General features: G+C 37.9%; 1 protein-coding gene across 6 annotated transcripts in view; it reads right to left on the bottom strand.

Moving 5' to 3' along the window:
* Positions 1 to 1042: 1042 nt before the first annotated feature.
* The window catches only part of DISP1 (dispatched RND transporter family member 1), a 92116-nt gene continuing 75287 nt past the window's right edge, over positions 1043 to 17871 (bottom strand). For all 6 annotated transcript variants that reach the window (XM_075413050.1, XM_075413052.1, XM_075413053.1 and 3 more), the window contains 6 exons: positions 17678 to 17707; positions 13913 to 14036; positions 12535 to 12662; positions 12005 to 12102; positions 9799 to 9896; positions 1043 to 4698 (listed from right to left, as the gene is read on the bottom strand). In XM_075413050.1, coding sequence (XP_075269165.1) covers positions 1054 to 4698; positions 9799 to 9896; positions 12005 to 12102; positions 12535 to 12662; positions 13913 to 14036; positions 17678 to 17707 — 4123 coding nt within the window. In that variant the 3' untranslated portion in view covers positions 1043 to 1053. The remainder of the gene's footprint in view (positions 4699 to 9798; positions 9897 to 12004; positions 12103 to 12534; positions 12663 to 13912; positions 14037 to 17677; positions 17708 to 17871) is intronic.

Raw genomic sequence — 17871 nt, 5'->3', positions numbered from 1 at the left:
GAAATCCAATCTCTTGGTTACATGGTTGAGTTCAATATTTGTAACTACATCTTGGAACTCCTCTGGGTAAGAAAACTCAGAGCACAGCACTTTAATTTATGTATTTGAGCCTTTTGAATTGACTTAATCTGATACTATTGACAGTAAGTCCAGAACATGTGCACTAACTCCGCCTTTCTCCACAGCAGATTCACTTCCCATTTCCACGCTTTGTGGGAAAAAGTTCAGTATTGCAAGGCACTTCATGCCCAATTTTGTAACTCCTGATTTTATATATTTTATATATTTATTTTATGCATATATATATATATGCATACATATGAATTATACTTTTCTTGTCATCACTGAGAAGTAAATAATGTTCACTTGCTATTGTTTCCATCTGTATTCTCTGGTATTTAATGGTAAGTCTATACAGGAATGGCCAGAAAGGGCAGTTCAACTGTTTTACTGCACTATATACACAGACACGCAACAACGGTGGTGCAAGTGCTGTTGACCTCCAAGAGCTTCTCTTTAGATTTTGTTAGGGTAAATAGTTAAAAATATTCCCAGAGCAGGCTACCCCGCAGAGCTGGTCTTTCAGACAGTCCTGAATGAAGGCAGCTCTAGTCCCGCTGCCGTTTCAAGGTACGCACAAGCCTGCCAAGGAAGCAGTGGAATAAAGGCAAATGATGTACTCCGACAAGGTGGCAACCTCCATCGACCCCAAACGCTATCAGTCTCACAAGCCCTGGCTTCAGAAAAGGGAGAGTTTCTTTGTAACGCTTTATTCCTTGAGATGGTTTGTAAGGAGAATTCAAATTCTAAGGTCCTGGGACAAAAACTGTATTAAGCATAATCCAGTTACAGCAAAAAAACCCAACATTCTGGACAACATCAGGTTTTACTATGTGTAAAGGCTTTATGAAATGTATAAATGTTACTGTTCTATAAAATACATTTTTCATTCCAAAATGTAAATTATAATTTGTATTTATTCAGGACTTTCCTTTTTAGTGTTTTAAACTTACTTTTAAAAGAAAGACACAGGATTGCCAAATTAAAGATTTATTATAGTGTTTTTATTAACAAACTTTCATTGGAAAGTTCTGGGCGCATTAACATAGGAGGCACATTGGCTTCGATGTTTGGCATTTGACAGTCAACAGAATTGCACTTCACTGCGATAGCCTTGCTACAACAGCGTGAATTTTCACAGCAGCCCTCATAGTGAGCCTCTCTCACTGACCTATTCAGCAGATGTTTTTTATCATTTTGGTCAGCCTTCAAAACCCGGTCGTTCTGCAAAGAACACTGATCTATCTTGCTCTCGCCTTTCTTTTTCTGCTTTGACAGAGAGGCTTTCTTGCTTTCAACCCCATTCACTTCTGTATCACCCTTCTCATCACACTTGTCTGCCTGCTGACAGAATCCCTTTTGGTTATTTGATACGCCATTCTCACATTCGGAACAATGCACTATTAGAGGTCCCGCGTTTCGGCAGAGGAACTGTGAGGAGCTCATCACCTTCGGAACAGTTCTTACGTTTTCCTCTGGGTTTTGATGAGAATGTGAATCTGTCCTATTTATTCTTTGATGTGCCTGAAACTGTTGCACTGACTGGAGGAAAAAATTTTTAGGCAGAGAGTTCTGTGTCATCGTTCTTTTCAGCCTTCCTTGAAGGCAACTGCAGTGGAGGACATGATGGACTGGGTGCACGTAACCTTCGGCGGCTTGCTGTAAAGCATTTATAGGAGCTACAGAGCTTTGGATCTGCACAGTTCCTGGTGAAGGAGAACACTGGTAACAGAAGGTATCGCTTAACTGTTGACATGAGTGTGGACTCCACTTCACTGCCACTTGCTTATACGCATCAGGACAGCTACACTGCCTGCTCTGAGAGAAAACTGGGCATATGGTGTGTTGGTCAATAGATGTCTGTAGCACAGCTGAGCTAGTAACGTTTTTTATGCTTTTACTCACTTCACTATTATAGGCTGAATGCATAGGTATACATGTGTTTTGGGGCCTGCTGCTGAAGAGCTCTGAGCAGATATGAGTTTCTTCATAAGTCACTTCCTCTGCAGGGTTACAGATACCGGTTTGTGACGCCAGAGGCTCGAGCTCATAGTGCTCGTGCTCCATTTCTGGTTTTTGACTTCTGGAGTCCAGCTGGTATTTGCCAACAGTATGTGATTTATTTTGACCTCTGCCTCCTTGGGTACCTGAAAAGGTCTGAGAGAAGGCATTACACCGCAGTTTTTTGGGTAGTGGGATCTGGCCACAAGTGCCCTGGGGTCCAAGGCATCGGCACATGCACTGGAAGAAGAACGTTGCAAAAGCCCAACTAATGCACATTATAAGCATCATAAAAGTGCCAAGCTGTGTGTACGCCAACACAGTAGAGGGCATCATCATAGCTCCAGCTACAAATGTAGTCAATGCAGCCATTGCAATAGCAGAACCCATACGGCTTAAAGAAAAAATTACTTTTCCCTCTCTGTCAGGGTCAGGGGCTAAGCGATAAGCCACTCCATAATGAACAGCAAAGTCTACAGATAATCCAACAGCCACTGAAATAGTGACAGATTCTAACACATTTAGCTCCCACCCAAGAAGAACCAGAGAGCCTACAGTGACAAAAATAGTTCCGGCTATTGAAACTATTGCATAAAGGCTTATAATTATATTCCAAGTTGTAAGAAGCATTACACTAAATGCAACAGCAACTGAAAGACCCATGGCAATCAGAGTACCATCAGAAAGACTGTCCTGAAGATCATAAAATTCGAGGTTACTCACAAACCAACCATTGCTAAGACCTTCAGGAGCAGAACTAAGCTCACTTGAAATCCATGAGTCCACCTCTTTGTAGAACTGATGCATTTTCTCATAAGCCAGCGTGAAGAGGTAGGTGCTTTGGAACTCCAACACCACTGCTCTGATGGTGTCATTTAGGTCAAAGCGAGGCCCTGGGGTTTTACTATCTAAATGGTACCCTGTGCTTCTTTCTAGCTCCATTATAGCTCTCTTGATACATAATTCAAAGACTTCTTGTTTGTATGGAAAGCTCCAGTGGCTGCAGCAGGGGTAAAGAGATGGCTCATCACAGTCTTGATTTTCCATCCACTGCTTAAATGTTTCAATAAAGCAGCTTGTGAAGTCTTGTTCTTCAGTCTGATAATAAAATGTTTGATTTCTTAACTTCTGACAGAAACGCAGAATCCAAACCTGTGAATCTGGGCTAGCGATATTAAAACTGCTATCTAGTTGCAGCTTTCCTTTACTTTTAGGGTTTAAAGGGTCACCATTATCCTCAGGTGTGACACCCCAGATTACCGTAATTGGCATATGGAGCTCCTCTCCATGGTGGACACGTTCAAACATAAAAAGCTTTTTGTATTCTGCATCATAGCGTTCAAATGGGTGAGAAGACCTAAATACCTGAAACTCGGAGAGCTCCAAGGACGGCAATTTCATCTTTGGATTTACACACACAATATATGCTCCACCAATTGTTAAGGCAAGGAACCAGAAAAGCCAAATATATCGAAATTTGATAACAATGCATGGCAAAACTTTTTCAAAAAATATCCTGGATGCTTCCGAGACAGCAAAAATAATCTTGTGGAACATTTGGCACAACACTGTCCAGCAGTTTTTGTTGTTGTACACCCTCTGCTGAGGTTTCTTAAAGCAACTGAAAATATTGAGAAGATATCGTTCATGTAATACAACTACAGCAGGTAGCCATGTAACCATTAAAACATAATTCACCAAAATGGCGGTGCCAGCATAAACACCGAAACACCTGATTGCTGTGATATTGCTGACATAATTAGCATAGAAGGCAGCAGCGGTAGTAAAACTTGTGACAAACATGGAAAGAGCAGCGTGCTGCAACGTGATGCTCACTGTCTCAGAGGTTCCAGCATGAGGTTTGTCAAATTTTGTGTAGTTCCAAACGTCACATAAGACAAAAGCATCATCTGCTCCGATCCCAACAAGAATAATCAACGCAGTGAGATTCATGAACGGAAAGAACTCAAAATTAAATACTACCCGATAGAGAAAATAAGAAATAATCAAGGAACTAATTATTGCAAACATAGTCATCAGCGTGATAAACATGGACTTCGTGTATACACACATAACTAATAAAACAATTACAATGGCTATGGCAGGATACACAGTATCCATCAACAGGTAATCTTGAAACAATCTATGTTTTATCCCAAACTCAATCCCTGTGACGGTTGTTACACCGTCAGAAGCATTCCAGTTTTCAAAGTTATCTAGGTAAATACTCATCATGCTTTCCCCTTTCTCAGTCGGAGAGAAGAGCATGCTGTATTTTAAAGCTGGTAAGACATAGTCAGCTGTCTTTGGGCTTAGAAAATCCTTGTCCACTAGATAGTGAAGGATCTGGTAAACAGCATTGTACTTGGTACATTTGCGAGGCACGTTTGTACACTTGAGTTGGTCCTTCCTTTTGGCATTCATATCCCAGCAGTCTGGCCCCAGGGTTCCGTTGTAGTAGTATTTGGCACATGTGCGAAGCAGCTTTAGGGTGTGAGAGACATCCCGTTCGACAATTTTTTGACAAGATGACCTGTTGTTTAGGATAGCAATGTAGTTGCCCAGTGTCCAGCTGGGACAGCACGAAGCAGCAGTGGCTCTCTGGCAGAGATCACCAAACTGAGAATGGGATCTGATCTGTAGAAAGACAGGCAGGGCAAAAAATCCAGTTTAAAGTAATAGTCTGAATTATTAGAAACATTCACCCACAAAAATAAAATCCCACAGTGATGAAACTTCAGCTTACGGTCCCTCTGTGTTAACATTTTAAATCCTTGTTTCCACGCGCATTGTTTCTGATCAGCAACCTCTTACATGCAGCGGACTAAACCACCAGTAGATCAGTTTTGTGGCATAAAATTGGCAGCAGCGTTAAGAATATTGTATCTCTATTGTTTGAAGATTCACTGAGGTTTTGTCGTTTTGTTTTTTTTTTTCCCCAGACTGAGGACTGTTAACTCCCCTCTATTATCTCATGCTATACTCCTGAAAATGAACAATCAGCCATACCTCAAAGTTTCATTCTGCTTGGAATCACATACTGATGTTCCTAGGAGAGGCATGGACTTAGCATACAGAAAGAAAGGATGTGACAGATTTACAACAGCTTCCATCCTCTGACCTCTTCTACAACCCTCACTTTACAAGTCTTTATTAGCCCTTGCACCGCTGACAGACATTTTCCGCAGCCAGGTCAGCCTGCCACCCAGGCACTGCGTGTCCCCAAGTCATGCAGCACTTCCCAGGCACAAGCACAAGATAATTCCACTGTGGCATGAAGCACTCCAAAACAGGCCCTGCTGCACAGAGAGAGTGGTCACACCTCTGAATGCTGCACCCACCATGGGACGAAGTCCCAAGAGTTGACTCAGGAGTGGAGTGCAGAAAGATACAGCAGCAGCAAGGCCAGAGAAGTCACGGGGACAAGCAGGCACTGGTGGCAAGCGCAGACAGGGCACAGAGCTGGGTCATGGGGGAGGACTGCTGTTGTCAGTGCCCAGAGCCTAGGAACTCCCACCAGAGCTTTACAAAAATGATAGCAATTTTGACTTTTTAAGGTTAAGGAATCCCCTTAGCTAAATGAGTGTTAATCCCTTATGTGGATACTCTTTCACTTCAACAGTATTCCAGATTTAGCTGAAGCCAGCATGAGCTCGACTTAGCTAAACCGCCATAACCACTATGGGCAAAATTGAAAGTATCTATAAAATAGAACTGAAACTCTTAGGTACCAAGGTTAGATCAGGGAAATTTTCTCATTGGGAAAACTCAATCTTCATAGAGCAAAGGGAATATAAGTCTTAAAGCCAGAATGTATGGCTTGTTATACGTGAAAAATTAGAAATAATCCTTCAAATATTTAGATATATGTAAAATTTCAGTCTTAATAAAGTCACGTAGAATGCACACATGTTAGTACACTCACATTAATAAAGCCATGTGTTTCAGAGTTTACAGGATTGGGCACTGAAACCATTATCCATGTATGTTTTAAATTTAGGTGATATGAAATATACCGCTTTGCTATTTTTTAGCAAAATTGCACAGGTTTCTTATTAGCAATTATTTAAAATGCAGATTAAAAAAACAGCACTTGGGGATTCTTATGGCAGTTACAAAAAGCTTTAATATGGACTTCATTTTGTCATCTAGTTTCTGAACAATGACAAACTGGGATTCCAAAAAAACAGGATAATTCACATTTGATTGTTTCCAGATAAAAACACTCACGCATGCAAACTCAGGAAAAACTGAACAACCTACTAAATAAAAGGAAGCACTGGAATAGCATATCTGTATTTTTCATGGCACATCTCCAGGTTAATCCTAAGAGGATATAATAGGCAAATCGGGAGGAAAGGATTGTATTGTCTGGTCTATGTATTCGAGTTCAAAATGGGACTGTTCTTCAACACTTGCTGCAGGCCATAAACATTCACTGGTAAAGTAATTGTTGCCAAAGATAAAGTAAAAATGAGCTGGCAGCTGGAAATCACAAATTAAAACACAAAATTTAGCTCCGGATAGCTCATTAAAATACTATGTAAAATGTTATTATATTGTAGCACTGGGCTTTGTTGGTGATCCAAAGGAACTGAAAAGGCCATTTTGCTGTTGCCAGACTGGCTCTGCCACTGGCAACGTTTTCATTTATTTTGGAACAAGTAAAGAACCCAAGCTGTGCAACCTGCACGCATGCTGTATCTGTGGACAGGTCTGTCCAAACGGATCTACGCAGTGACTGAGAATCACAAGTACATGGGTTTGGGGAACCAGTCTTTGAAGTTTATAAAATAGTTGTTTACGGTTTATAGGAAAAACATTCTGTAATTAACAGGTGAAAGAAATGGCTCTTCTTATTCAAGTAGTAAAAAATTTGAACACCTCCCATAGCTATTTTGTATATAATGTTTCCATGAAGATTATAGGACTACCATATGCTGAGCAGCTGCAGGATGGAGCCCCTAAGTGTCAGTAAAACATATAGTTAAAGCGGTTACAAGCAGATGGGAATACAATTAACGCACAGGGGATATATTCTTAGCTCATTCTAAAGCAAATAGTTGCTGCTGAAATCCTGCTTATCATCAGAAAAATACATAAATCCTACGGTTTGCATTTCCAGAAGACAGCATCTGATTTTCCTGTCTTCAAATACAGGAAGCATTGCCACTTATTTCAACAGAATTGTGGCCCTAAACAAGCATGAATTCAACAATAAAAATAACTACAGCCAGAAGAGAGTCTGTAAGACCAGGAGGTCACTGCAGTCATCAAGTTCTTCCGACAGCTGCAGTGCAAGTCAGCACCCTCTCCAGGGACTGGCTGCTAGCAGATCTTAGCGCTCCGAAGTGGAGCATATCACAGCAATTCATGAGTTCTAAGAAGTGTCAGAAGTGCTTTGAAATTGTTAGAAAGTGTTCAAATTATTTAGACATGTTCTTTGTAAGTAACAAGCATTTTTTAAAAATTTAATGAAAAAAACTTCAGCCCTCTCTCAGCTGTATCCAATTCTTATTACAAATTTACAAATATACACCAGCAATAATTGCAAAAGCTAACCATATCAATTTGTTTTGTCTACTAACTAGCTAAAAATCAGTGCTGCTCACGATGCACTGTTGTGCTCAGCTGAGATGTTAAATTACTATACTCTTAAATAACTACTTAAATAACAACAAAAAAAAGCCATAGAAACATTATCTGCAACAGTATTTATAAATATCTACACAACTGTAGGTGTAGCTGAAATAGCCAACGGTTAATTTTTTGATGTGTTCTTATTGCAATGGAAGAGCTATTTTTATGGACACAAGATATGTGGTGTTTGTGTTTTTAAGTTGTTTCATCCTTCCCCCAGAAAGTAAAGCAGCATTTGAAATAATACATTATTATCAAACTGTGCATATAGGGAGGAAAAAAAAAAAAAAAAGATAAATTCCTCGAGAGTAATGCAACCATTAGAAAGATTATTCTTCACAGGTAATTAACTGTCTTTATTCTATTATATAGAAATATTTTTCTTATTCGGACTGCATTGCTTTGCAATGATCTATACTACCTGGGATTTACCTGCATTAGCCGTCTGTGTGACTAAACATCTACAGTTAAGTGCACAGATTAATATAGCTTCCCCAGCTCTCAATTTCTACCCTTGTAAAAGATTATTCTCCACTATATCTCCTGACTGACCTGGTGATATGATTACAGAATCACAGAATGTTAGGGGTTGGAAGAGACCTCTGTGGGTCATCTAGTCCAACCCCCTGCAGAAGCAGGGTCACCTAGAGCAGGCTGCAAAGGATTACTCCCTAGCTCAGTTCATTCAAAACTGAGCTGGGTTAGTTTAAATACTGTACTTTGCTCACCTGGCTCACTCTGCTTGAAAGAGATAAATGGTAACCACATGAGCCATCCTGTAGGTGCAGTAATCTCTGATGGGGAAATCAGGAACATTTCATGAGCATGTGAGGACAAAACTTACACCAGCAGAGGCCAACCAGGACAAAACGCCTATCAGCAGATTGCCAGGGCAGATTCATTACAATACCATGTTTCAGTACAGCTCAATGTTTTAATCAGGCAAATGCCAGCTGTTAGGGAAAGCTGCTTGGGAATTCGCTACATTAATACAGTGGTCTAAAAAGCAATGATAAACAAATCTAATAAGGAAAATATTCCTCATGAAATACATGTGGTATAATATGAAGTTAATTGTTTATGATTATTTTTGTTTCTGAGGAGAAAAATTTGGAAATAAATGGACCATTATGAATAGAAGAAAACCAAATTGCTTTGTTTCCATACAAAGTCACAAGTACACAAAAATTTGTGGTTACTCAGCAGTTCAAAGGAAGAAATGTACTCATTTCCAGCAAGTGTCAAGCTTATATTTTACAAATGTACCATCTGATCGCTTATTTTATTTTAGCCTTTGTCAGTTAACTTCCATCAGTTGAAACTGGACATTGATTTCAGATAGAGTTATCTTCTAAGTAAACTAACGCATGTAAAAGAAGCTATGGTAGCCTCTGAAGCTGGCTGTTACAATCATTATTTTGACTGTGCAAGGTCCTGAGTTGAAGGAAAGCCAAGAAAAATTACAATGGGGCCAGACAGACAAGCCCATAAATGTCATCTTTCTTTTTTTTCAGTTTTAAAGGGAAAATTATTACTACTCTCAAATTATCACTATCCACATCTAATTAATTGGGCTATATTTCTAGCTACTGCATCTATGTTACTTTGATGTCCAACCTAGCCTTTTTTGATCTAAAAAAAAAAACCCCAAACAACCCACCCAAGCCGAGTGAGCCACTGCCTGTCAGAGAAAACTGCATATGCTATGAGGATGCAGCCAGTTCACCTGAAGGTGAAGAAACAAGAAAAATGGAATTATTTGCTGGGAAACAAGAACAAAAACCCATGGAATAATATCCTAAGAGTAAACACACAGCAAAAGTTAAGATAGTCCTTTCTGCAAAGAAACTTCTGAAGCAACCCTCCTCCACCCCATTCTGGATAGTATTAGTAGCAAACCCAAAATCCCTTATATATTCTGATTGTACAAATCGAAAGTTGTGTTTTAACTTTGCTTGCTGGCTGACCATTTGAAAAGGATGTGAACAATGTGAAGTCCTCTCATATGCAACTGGGTTGCAATGGACAGCAAAATAAAGTTTCAAATACATGCTTCCTATCTGAAAGTTAAACAAATTAAATTCCATCTTTACTTACCCTCAGGTTATCTACATTGCACATTGACTTAATTGCATTCAAATTCCACAAATTTTCTCCTTCTGTTGATGTAAACACCACTCGTGAATAGCGATCACCTGAAATTACAGGAGGGGAATTTATGGATTATTTGGGTGTGTCTGGTATCAAAGACTGAGACAAAATCCCACCATTCAAATGATGCAGATAAAAATCTTTGTCAGGTCATGGGAATCCACCCGCTTTTCAAGATGAGCTATTTATCTGTAAGACTCGCTCCACATTAAAGTTTCAGTTTCCTTAAAGTGCTTATAGTAAATATGGCATCTTCAGGATTACATACCACTTAGAAGCTCTACAGACTTCTATTCAAGCAAACTATTTTCTGAAATATGACAAATAAATATCAAAAGATCTAATCAGCAAACTATTAAATTCTTGGCACAGCATAATGGTAGTGCACAGATAATAGTAATCAAAGGCTGATTTAGTAAGTCATTTGAGAATATAAATAATAATTACAAAGCTGTTTCTACAAGAATGTTTTTGCTTCAGAAGCAAATGACTGCAGTGCAAATTGTTGTGATATCCTTGAGGCCATTTTTAAGAATTCTACAGTTTAGACACATACAGCCTAAATTACAAATTAAATCCCATTTATTAGAAGACAGCTTTTAGGAAAGGATGCAATTACTTAGTGGCAGTGAGAACTTTATGCATAGCTAACAAGGGAAACATATACACAAGCACAAATACATGACACCACGTAATGCAATATGGGACTTTGGGTTAAGAAGCATTACCATGTTAATTAGAATATTCCAAAAACCAAAAGGCTGAAATTTTCCCACTGCTGTGAATGTGTAGGATTTTTGCCTTTCACAAGACTGTAATGAAAAGACTCAGTGGTAGCGCTTTATGATCTCTGACTGTGCCTTAGGATCAAGGAAACTGAAATCTGCTGATCCTGAAGCAAAGAAAGATACCAGGAATGACAAATATGGGTCAAGAGGAAATCAACTGTTTTCTTTACATAATGGACTGGCAAATTTCTCATAGAAGCACAATTCCTTCATGACTGCCACAACTGAGACTATGCAGAAACAGTAATGCGAAGCATGAGAGGGAGACTCTGCATAAACAGCAAGCAGGGTAAGAGGATTTAATTCTGCTTTAAGCTGCAGTTAATGCTCAGTAGAGTTTGAAGTACATTTCCTCTTCTTTACACAAGATCTGCTCAGTCTAATCTGGTTCTGCTCACAGAAGCAGAAATTATGACCTTGCTCACATCCTCTCATTTAGATGTAAGGCCATACCATAATTGGGGGGGGGGGGGGGGGGGGGAATCATAAATCTGTCACCCCAATTTTTATTGGTCATTGCTCTCTCAGATCAAGTAATATAAACAAATAATTTCACAATTATGTTTCTGTGCTCCGTTATCAGCCCTCACACATTGAAGTAGCTGCAAAACAGCTCAGGTCATTATAAGAAAAAAGGCAAGATCTACATCTGCTAATGCACGCTCTCTGCCAGAACAGGACTTATCAAGGTTTTGCAGCATGCCTTGTAAAAAGTCAATACAGACTTCTTTGTCTTTTCTGTCCTCTAGCCTAACTTATAAAGCCTCATAAGCCTTCAGTAGTTTAAAGTCGGGTTTTTGTCTGATTTTTGTTTCTTTGCGGGGGGGGGTGTGTGTGTGTGTGTGTGTGCGTGTGTTGTTTGAGGTTTTGTGTGTGTGTAGCTTTTTGTGTTGTTTGTTTTTTCCTTCCTAAACAAACCCCTACACTCCGGACAAGATATGATCTGTGGATTCTTTTAGGACATATACAAGATAAGTATTTTGATTTAGGTTTTTTAGAGTTAAGTTAATGGTACAGCTAAAACACAACTTCCCTAGTGTGAATGAAGTGCTACCTCTATAGTTATACACAAAACACGGCTTTTACAATGATCAGCATTACCAATAACTAATAAAAATCTTTACATGAAATCGAACCACTTAAAAGCAGCACTAAGTAAATACAGTTGCTTCCTAGGAAGAACCAATGGAACACAACATTTCAGCCCCATTTCTTCAGACTTCTGCACACAGAAAGAAGGTGCTTACCTTGAATATACTAAGCAACAAATATTCTCCTAAGAAGGCGTACAATATACAGAAGAGCTCAGAAATCCTTCAAGTGGCAGAAGTTTTTAGCCTTCCTTAGATCATTTCTCCACTTACTTGGAATATCGCAGAAAAAAGTATCCTTGTGAAAGTTCCAGTCTGCTTGCCTCTTCTCTCTTTCATAGTGATCATCTGACCATCTGTCATCTTGATGACTAAACCAGAATAAATAGTTTTACCTCACAAAGAATTGCTAATAAAAGGAGCATCCAAACAAGTCACACATCTTTATAGCTCTTACAGATGAGAAGACATATTTTTATCAATGTGACTTTGGTATACAAAAACTGAAACATTCATTGATTTTTTTCTTTAAATTAGATACTTCAAAGAAAATTACACTGAGGTCAGTACTGAAAATATCCGTAATTCAAAGAGAAAACTAAAATTGTACACTTCTTTTAAAGAGCTCGCAATGGCAATTATCTAGTTCAATGTGAAACACCTTAAGAATTGTAGATAATCAGATTCAGTATTTATTGAAATCAGTGGCAGTATATATATTAACTTCCGTTAATAGAGCAAGTGCTATGTACATACAAAAAACCTCCAATAACATAAAAAGCATTTTTAATACAAATTCTTACCTTTTAGCTTGCTCATCTGCATATTTGAAAGGATAGTTTGCAAGTGTTGCTTTGTACCCTGTATTTTTCACCATATTGTTCCATGTGACCAGTCTCTGTCCTATGGCTGTCCCTCTTGGTTCAAAACCCTAGAAGAGCATCACAAAATTCCACTAATACTTTTCATTCTTTAGCTCAAACAGGAAAGTGGAAACATGATCAAAGTGATAGACAGTATTCATTATGAAGCACACCTAATCCAGGCATCTACTTTTAAACGCTTTATGACAGGCCAGACAAAATAATGACCAACTGCATATTGACAAGGGATTAAGAATTTTTGCATGTACTACTTCTCTCCCTGAGAAGGATGATGATTTAGTCTACCAAACATTCAACGCTTAGTTTTCAGAGCAAGGGTGTTCTGCAAAGTCTTCTTCTGTATCTCAATTGTCACTTTTACTGATTAAATATGATTAAAAAACACTGAAGCAGATCTTCTCTATTTCTCCAAGAATACGGCAAATCTTTAAATAATTTTGAAAGTGATTTTGAAACAATTTTAATAACTTGGCTGTTTTCAAGAAATATCCATTACATATGGATATATACAGATATAAGCTGCTATAATATAAATAACAGTAACTTATGGCAACAGTATATTTTATCTGAGGATAATAATTAAATATATTATTTTCAATAAAAGTTCTGAAAGCTACTCATGGGTAAGAGAGCTCATAAAAACTAGGAAAGGAGTGCAGTATTTAATAGACTCTGATAAAAATTACTTTCAGACTTTCAATATGGATATCATTTCATCCCAGAAAAGCACTTGGAATCCCTGTTCCTTTAATAGATCCTGACCCTCACTCTTTGAAACCTAATTTAGATCGTATGGTCTGTGTTGTACCATGCTGCACATCTAAAACTGGGATAAATTTACATTATTCCATGTACACCAGTTCTGTTGAAGGACATATGAGCTTTCAATAGCAAAATGCAGAAGGAATTTGAACTAGTGGATAACACTTTCTGATGGGAACTGCATCCTTGTATCACTGTTAGCTGCTCCAATATCAAGATTTAATACTTTTTTTTTTTAATTAGAGGAATCACAAGGCTCTTTAACACCTCATTTCTTTTGTGGATTCATTAGACACAACTTGCTTCCGCAAGCTTCCTACCAACTGAAGCTCTCTGAAAATTGATTCCCAGGCAGATTCACAGTACAGGGAACCTTTTCAGGCACTTTAAGAGTCAGTTTTCTCCTCTGGGCAGATCTTAATTTAAGAGGAATGTATGAGTTGCTGTACTTGCATCTGCTGTTTACTGGTATCACTGAAAAACCAGCAAACCAAAAATACTTATTTGACAGTACAATTGATTAATATCTACCTACCAGCAATGGATCAGAGAAATCTGGAAGATCTGGAACTAGTATTCCAACCAGCGCACACACCACTATTAACACAGTACACATGCCCAGGACCACCACGGGCCAGTCAGCTATCAGCGCAGCATAGCTACAAGGAGAGGAGCAGAGAAAAAGATGTTACAGACATAAGAATTATACACATAATTCATTCACATTTCTCTAAAGAACCACGACCTTTTTTCTTTGTTTTACTTGCAGGAAATTAAACTGGCTATCACACGTGGATGGAAACTGTTTGGAAACAGATTTTTTTCTGTGTTTTTTTTTTAAAGTAAGAAAACCACTTTGTATCAAAATCTCCCTACTGAAACTTCCTATTCTTATATAGAACAGCTTTTCATATCAGACTATATTTTTCCCCTCAGGATTTGCAGGCTTTATCCTAGATTTTCTTTGTGCTACTACAGAGGTCATTAACTACGGGTTACTGAAACAGGTATTTCTGTTGTTTAGTACATGTTCAGTATTTAAAACTGCCATAGCAGTAATTTACATAAAATGCTTTTACACAAAAAATGGAAAATAGCATATGTGAAGTGAAAACTGTTTTTTAAGACTAAACACTTTTTTTTTAATAGAAATACTTTTTCTATAACTTCATTCTGAACTTCTGACATGGATGTTATGTATGGTTGGGGACAAGTAGAAAATAGATGTTTTGTTAAAAAATTAATGGTAGAAAACATCATTTCTTCTTTAAGAAAAGTATCAGAGAGAGGAAAAATCGACTTTAAAGTCGAACCCCAAAAAAACCATTTCCTCTATATTTAGAACAGTCATCAAAAAAAAGAAAATACTCAAACCCTGTATACTAATGATCCATAAAATCTGGTGCAAGGGAGTTGCGTCATGATACATAAACTAATCAGCATTAATTGTTTAGTTTTCTGGTATTAACACATATCCTTGGATTTTAGCTCCTAGTTCATTCTAAATTTTAGGAGTTTTAGGAGTACAAGAATTTTTATATGGAAATGTAATTTTCATCATTTTCAAAAAATATTTTTATTTCGTTAAACTGATAGAAAAGTATCAGACAATAAAATGAAACCCTGAAATCTTAATTTCTTAAGAATTTTTCTTATAGTAAAGACTTGATTTCATAGAGTTTATGTTTCAAGGGCAACATCATCTAATCTTGGGAGCATGGAGAATACAGAAAGTCCCACCAAGTTTAAAAGGCATTAGAAAAATAGTTATAGGCTATGAATCTTTCTATACTGATAGTCTCTGTGCACACTAAATATTGGTCAAGAAGATCTATGCTCTTATTTCCTCCTCAGCTTCTGTGCAATGTAACAGGAAAGTTTATAGCAGAGTGCTCTACTTATTTCTACTGTCTTAAAAGGTTATGATTCTTTTTCAATTTCAGAGCAACTCATTATCTAATCACAGATTCAGTTATCGGCTCTACAGAAATTTTCTGTCCCGTTGCTAAAAAGGGAGGTAATGCCCAGCTCCTCACTCCCGCAACAGCTTCCCAGTTTTCTAACTGTAAAATCAATGGCAGCGAGCAAGCTTATTGCTGACTTTCCATAGCATGTGGAAATAGGTATGGTCTAGGGGTCTAACTACAGCTTTAAGGAGCAAGGAAGTCCAAAGCACTGAGTGCACCTCAATTTCCCATTAGGTAAATATGGAATAATTCTTACATTCTCACACAAGGTTAATTAGCAAAAGTTTGAAAAGCAGTCTGAAGTGCAAGTTTTTATTAAAGTGAATCACAAAGGGGCAGCTTGCCAAATGAGCACGTGTACAAAGCAGAAGTGAAGTAAGTGACCTAACAGAATTTTCCTATTTATAGGACTAAATGTTTTCATAAACACCAAGAGCTAGATTGACTAGCTATTATAGACATTTGCTCTGAAGTCATAAAATTTATACCCAAATGATTTATTTTCCTATTCATCACTAGTGCCAGATTTACCATTTGACATGTTGTCTCTACACTTCCATTCTCAGCTGAGCAGCTCAAATTCGTTAAATTCTTCAGTCACCAGTTGTAAAAGAAACTATGTCCTAAGTGAAGTGTTTAACATGTTAATAAGCCACACACAGAAGACATCAAGTGCTTCTTTCTATCAGCAAATTTGTCCTGTTTCTTGGATCATATACTGAAATTCAGATAAGCAAAGCTGACCTGGGCTAGAAATTCAAAAAGGACTATCCACGCTGTATTTTAATTTCATTTGTCTGAGCATCATTTGGTGCTTCTGAGGGCTCTGGCTCCAATCACGTTGCCTACAGCCAGCCCCAATCCTTACCCACCATAAGTAGCTAAACATACGGCAGTAATTTTCTTTTTCAGCCATTAAAAAGCCATACAATGAATTTAGTTACGTTTTATTTTCTCTGTGAAAAGTAAGCTACTGCCCTGACTTAGATTCTGCGTAAATGACCACTTGCTTGAGCATGTCTGAGGCCAAGAGAAAAGCATTAAATCAATTCCTCAGTCAAGCAATCACATTCAGAAAGCACATCCTTAGTGCTAAGCACATCCTTTAGCACTTCTCTAAATCAGGGTAATACTTCCTGCTTTTTGATGCCTAATTAAAACTGAAGTTGCGCAATGAGCTACACATCTAGCTACACTGATACATTATCGTCTTTTTTTTTCCTCCAAACTATTCTGCCTGCTTTGAATCTAGTTGTTAGAATGGTAATACTATTTTAAGCTGCCACTAAAATGCATATAGTTTTCATTGATTTCTTTCCTCTTGATGTTTTTCACACACCTGAAAAAGGTTTGGGGCTTCACTACCCAGTCTCATATACAGAGACAGAAACATACAATATATAGTTTCTCTATCATAAAAAGGTCACTATGAGCAATAGTTATTTGTGTGGCTGAATTCATTCTAACAAACAGATTTATGTAACTCAAGAGATATTTAGCAAACAGACTTTTCTCTACTGAAGGCAAATAGTTAACAGTTTTAGATAAGTTTCCCTGTTGTGTCCTCTGACCCTGCCATTCTTCAGAGCATATGCAGTCCAAACCTAGTATTCTTGACCGTCTCAGGTTTCTGGTTTTTGAAAGAAGAAAAGATCATTATGATGAAATTTCTGAACTTTAATGTCAAGTTGTTTTATCATTACTGATGATACAACCAAGCTGCTTCTCAGAATAACCCTCAATCAGAAAGATAGAGTCAGAATTTTTATGCTTGTGCAGAAAGTGTATTTGCACACAAAGAGAATGGCATGGACTGTAGTAAAAAAATACCATAAAATATTTGCCAAAAATGAACACTGAAATCTGCATAGATTTTAAGATTCTGGCCCAGTATACTCTCCAAAAGCCTCTCCAAAAAAAGCTATTTGTGGAAAGACTATTTACAGGGAGCACTAGAGTTTGGCCACCATCTGCGGTCTGTCCTCTTCCTGCTCCCCCAGGATTCACAGATGTGTGATTAGGGATGTTAAAGGGCTTGTCCCTGGCTCCTCCCTTCAGTGTTTACTTAGGGGCCCATTGTAGATCAATTCTTCCAAATTTTGTTTGAACTTGGTGATGCTATCTGCCTCCACAACCTCCTGTGGCAGCTTCAGAAATTCACTACCTGCTGCATAAAGAAATATTTAAAAAAAATCTGTTTTAATTTGATTGCCTACTATTTTCCTTGAACGTTCCTTACTCTTGCATCGTGTGAGGAATAACAGTTTTGCCATCAACTTATCTACTGCCTTTATGATTCTGCAAACCTCACTTGTGACAGTATTAGACCTTACCTTTTTGGTAACTTGAATGGTCTGGCTGGCCTGGAAGCAGGAAAAGAAGAGAGTCATTGAAAACATATGAAATATACATGCACATGCCAATTTGTGTAATTCTTCCCATACACGGATAAAAAGCTAAATTATAAAAATCAGATATTTTAGAACAGGAATATTTTAAAAGGCATACAATCATATTCAACTGAGTC

The sequence above is a fragment of the Opisthocomus hoazin genome, chromosome 2 (genome assembly GCF_030867145.1).
Source record: "Opisthocomus hoazin isolate bOpiHoa1 chromosome 2, bOpiHoa1.hap1, whole genome shotgun sequence".
Classification (NCBI taxonomy): Eukaryota; Metazoa; Chordata; class Aves; order Opisthocomiformes; family Opisthocomidae; genus Opisthocomus; species Opisthocomus hoazin.
This window is presented reverse-complemented; position numbering and strand designations above follow the sequence as displayed.